The sequence below is a fragment of the Scomber japonicus genome, chromosome 10, assembly GCF_027409825.1.
Source record: "Scomber japonicus isolate fScoJap1 chromosome 10, fScoJap1.pri, whole genome shotgun sequence".
NCBI classification, from domain to species: domain Eukaryota; kingdom Metazoa; phylum Chordata; class Actinopteri; order Scombriformes; family Scombridae; genus Scomber; species Scomber japonicus.
Window position 1 is genome coordinate 18,708,522 of NC_070587.1, and position 4,722 is coordinate 18,713,243.

The 4,722-nt window shown below is 39.3% G+C and overlaps 1 protein-coding gene across 1 annotated transcript; it reads left to right on the forward strand.

Annotated features, from left to right (window-relative positions):
• Positions 1-441: 441 nt before the first annotated feature.
• Positions 442-1,676, forward strand: LOC128366407 (cholecystokinin-like). The gene is made up of 3 exons (XM_053327114.1): positions 442-519; positions 695-884; positions 1,543-1,676. Exons 1-3 carry the CDS (start codon positions 442-444, stop codon positions 1,674-1,676), a joined length of 402 nt encoding a protein of 133 aa, XP_053183089.1.
• Positions 1,677-4,722: the final 3,046 nt, after the last annotated feature.

Consider the following 4,722-nt stretch of genomic DNA (forward strand, 5'->3'; position numbering starts at 1 on the left):
AAAATGAAAATTTAGAGGTAATTGGTAGCATTTCCTTTGGGATTCTGCTAATGCTGACAATGTGAATTCATCACAACTGTGCCACATTTAATTGTGTTAAACACTAAATTGTTTTGCTACTCGGTGACAGAGTGAGGGAGTGTGAAAAGACAGCCAAAATGATTTTTGCCTTAGGTTCCAGCAGAATCATCAAAGGTTAATTTCTTCTCCCACCACTGTGGTTTCTACCACTGTGAAATGATTTATTGCTGCTTTCTGCAAAAGTCGCATTACCTGTTACCTCCCCCCCACCTCCCACCAGAAGCTTATATTTAATGAGTGTGAGGGAGGCAGTTTAAAGGCACAGACAATAAAGTGCAACTGAACAAGAAAATGTTAAAAGTGCGCTGAATTTATTTTAACCTTGTTATATTTGGTCTTACTCTCTCCTCCCCTCCAGTCATGAATGCAGGTATCTGTGTGTGTGTCCTCCTGGTTGCTCTGGCCAGCAGTTCCCTGAGTCTGCCCTCACAGTCAATGGTGAGACACACTTACACACACACACACACACACACACACACATAATTTATATAATTTACACAACACATGTCCTTAATAAACAGAGTCTGAACTTTTTGTAAACCCTCTCAATTTACTGTAAAGTCACAATTTAGGCACAAATTCTTACAACTCTTTTTCGATATTTTTTCTCCAGTCACATAGAGCTAAGGTTGAGGCTCTTGTGTCAGACAGCCTACCTCCCCCCTCACCCGACCACACACGCCAGGTCCGCTCAGCTCCAGCGCTCCCCTCAGGCCAGCTTGACAACTACCACCAATCCCAGGACGACGCAGATGCTCGAAACAGCCTGAGCCAGCTACTGGCCAGACTGATCTCCAGGAAAGGTGAGCCATCGGTTGTTACTGATGTGAGCATGGAGAGGAAAGGAAAGGAGAGTTGGTGATGAAAGAGTCATTTGGAGCTGTAGGCATTCCCTTCACTCATCTCATCTCACTACACATATCAAATGCATCTCATGTTATTTCGCTTGCGGTCTTCTCTCTTCCTAACATCCATCCGTCTGTAATCTGCTGGCATTCATGCTGTGCTGTACTTCCACCATCTGCCATTTCCCACCTCCCTCTACAGTAGCTTCCTCTCTCCTCCCTCCATGTTTCCATACCTCCTCCTTGTTTCCTCCTTCTGTCTTTTCCTAGTATGCTTCCCTCCTTTATTTTCTCTGCTGGCCTGCTCCCTATGTCCTTCCCTCCACCCCTCTTGACCTCACTCTCTACGCTCTGTATCGCTTTATGCCCTCAGTTTCTTTTTCAAGTCAACATTGAGTCACTGGGAGACATGCTGAGCTCATTGGTCTTGCAGAACACACAAAGACGGGAATAGAAACAAAACAAGTCAACATGAGTTACTTCAGCAATCTCATTCAGAGGTTATACATTAACATTTCACAGTCTCTAAGGGCCGGGGGAGAAAGACTTTTGGAGGAATCGTGTTTTGGACGTGAAGCACTAATGATTTACCCTTTTCTGTTTCTGTGTCGTCCAGGCTACCAAACCAGATCCTCCATCACCAGCAGAGCCAGTGGTCTCTCCCCCACTCACAGGATAAAGGACAGAGATTACCTGGGCTGGATGGACTTTGGCAGGCGTAGTGCAGAGGAGTATGAATACTCCTCCTAAAGGCATGGCTCGCTTTCTCCAAACCCTGAGTTGCCACCCCCAACACCGCCAATAAAAGCCCCCAAAAAATAAGCCCCTTTTCACACTGCACTTACTGTAACCCAGAGGTGACTGGACCATAGAGGGAGTTTAGCTTTGTAATGTATAAGGAGAGCAGAGAGCAGAAGAATTTTCCAATGGGTGTATCTGTGAACCCTGAGTCTGAACAGTGGAAACATTGTAAACGGAAAACAAAGGGAGCTCTCGAGAATTATATTTAAACACAACATGTAAAAGATATTTGGTATTTTTGCTATTGTCCCAATGAAAAGAGAAAAACCAACAATGTGTTTGTTGTCTCTCAGTACTTTCCAACTTTCCTGTGTGTGGCTTTTAGCCCCATTCACTCATATTAAAATGGGTCATAAGTTAAATCACTTTCTTAAACAGATAGGGACTGTGTTTAGCAATTATTACTCAAACAAGAGTATGTTGTGCATTTGCTGGGGACTATTTTCAGCAGCGGATTAACACAAATGTGATTATGATTTTACAGCATCTGCTAAATAAACTATGGTGTGTGTTCATAGTAATGGAGAAAGTTTGATGGAGAGACTCTATGCTGGTAATGTCATGATGTTACATAACTTTATGGATCAATTATGTATGGCTGAAGGCTGTACTGCCCCCTAACAGGTGCAACAAAATGAACAGGAGGTTGAAAGAGGACGCCCACACAGTCCTGAGAAAAGCCCCAGTCAGCCAATATAAATGAAACACCTGTGTGGGTTGATTGCTGATGTGTGGCACACAGACAATACTTGTTAATTGGCTCTATTAATTGTTGGTTTTGGTCTTTTCATTTGGATATGAGGACAATAAGGGAAATAGAGAATATTATCAGATTGTACAACCTTCAAAACCAGCAGGTCAAACACACTGTAGTTATCTTTTACTGGCTTTACACAGAAATGGTTTGCAGCAGCATTTAGCAACGTCATGTGTTTTAAATAGATTTTCAACATTCAGAATGAAATTGATCTATCAAGAAAGGCATTTGTCTGCTCCTTAAAATACACACAATACTCTACTACTATATTCCAGTTAGGAAAACCTATGTCCCTCTTAAGCAGTGTTGAAGTGTCATTTTATTGACAATTCAGAATGTATTTGAGGCCTTTGTATGAACCATAATGAAATACTTCTCATGTGATAGGTACTAAGAAAAAAGTTGATTCAAGTCTTAATATACTTACAGCCTAATTAATTTCAATATAACACAAGTGTACATTCAAGACTTTTGATTTCATATCACCTGCATATAGCTAAACAATGTGATGCAATATTAAAAGCTGGCAGAGGTTATAAGTAACAACATCTCTGGACTGGAAGAAAAGCAGCTTTTTACTTCTTTGGGCTAAAAATGTGCAGTGTGAAAAGCACAAGATTTGTTTTGGCTCTGTGTTTATGAGATGCTTGGGAGTCTCTTCATGGTTGCATAATGGACCTCAGTGGCAGACACATTAAAAATCATGAGCACAAGTGCCACTGTTATGAATAGAAGTGTTCTTTTTCTTTTTTTCTTTAAAAAAAAAAGATAATGTATGTATGTATGCACTCTGAAGGGTTCAGTCTCTGTAATAAATTCTATGTTTCTACAAACTTTCAGATTCACTAAAATTCAAATAAAGATTCATGTTCCTCTGATGACAGCAAGAAATGCAAATACATTTGTTTGGGATTATGATGTAATTATATTTTGAGGTGCGCAGTTGGTGGGCTGATCCTGAGCATTTCATGTAGCGGCTGCCTGTGCTTAGGATCAAGCAGCATTTTCAAAACAAAGAAATACTGGATGTAGTATGAGCATTTGGTGTAATTCACCAGGGGATCTTAGATAAGATGAAAGCCAGAGCATTATCATTAGCTCCTGTTGTTAACATTGATTGTGCTTTACCAGGATTAGCACTTATAATGAGTCATTTTCCTGAATAGGGAACTAATTTAACATAGTCTAATCCTGAAATGTTATGTTCTTAACTAGTCATCTGTTAGTTAAATGTTAAGAAGGAAATGAGATTGAAACTGTGCCATGGGGTAAAGTGAAAGATCCTCGCTCACACCCCTGAATATAAACCTAAATGCACTCAATTGTACAGAAAGTATAAATAAAATCAAGCTGTTAGTTTGGAAATACCAATGATTGTCTCCAAAAGTAGATTGTAATCTGTTTGTAAAACTCATATAAAGAAATATAAATATACATATATGTGCTTTTGATTAAAGTAACATGGGAAGTGAAAATGATTTCTATTCATTGATCACTTTCAATTCATAAAATAATACACTGATTTAGAAATAAAAATCAACTGACACACACACACACACACACACAGACACAGACACACACACAAACACACATCCAGCTGTGCATTCACAAAAACACACATAGCCTACTGCACATACACATCTAAAGATTTCTCTTCACTCTAATAGCCACTCTGCTCTTTAAGATTATTAAAAGTGAATCACTGATGGGCAGTAAAATCTAGATGAACTGTTTCAATTTACAGTCAGACAGAATAAACCAGCAATCACTCAAATATACTATGTGTCTGCATTCAGAAACAGGCTACAGCAGCCAAACCAAGGTCATCTCTCTTTATTCAGACTCTCTTTTACAGACAAACACACAAACCCCAACAAACAGCATGAAGCACATCTGTGTTCTCCTGTCTGACATTCATTACAGTTTTGTTTGTTTTGCGTTTATGAAAGAGCTCAAGTGCCTCATATTTACTCTGCTGCCTGCTACCGTGTTACAATACACAAAGAGAGTGCAATTTGTTCTACTCACTATTTAATGAGTTTCAGATTGAATCAGTCCACATGGACAGGGACCATTAGCTCCAGTATGACATCATACAAACAGCATGACGCTCTCTCTATGGATCTCTTTTCAAAATGTCCATAATAATCTTTTATTTAGGCTTTTTCTGTATTTCTGCTTTTACTTCTTTCTACACATTTTTATATGTATTTACACATTTATGCATTGCTACATTTA

Bases quoted from the DNA above. Each gene is read 5' to 3' on its own strand.
- LOC128366407 (XM_053327114.1), top strand. From the start codon at position 442: ATGAATGCAGGTATCTGTGTGTGTGTCCTCCTGGTTGCTCTGGCCAGC. The intron at 520-694 runs GTGAGACACACT...TTTTTTCTCCAG, and splicing joins GTCTGCCCTCACAGTCAATG to TCACATAGAGCTAAGGTTGA. The intron at 885-1,542 runs GTGAGCCATCGG...TGTGTCGTCCAG, and splicing joins CAGACTGATCTCCAGGAAAG to GCTACCAAACCAGATCCTCC.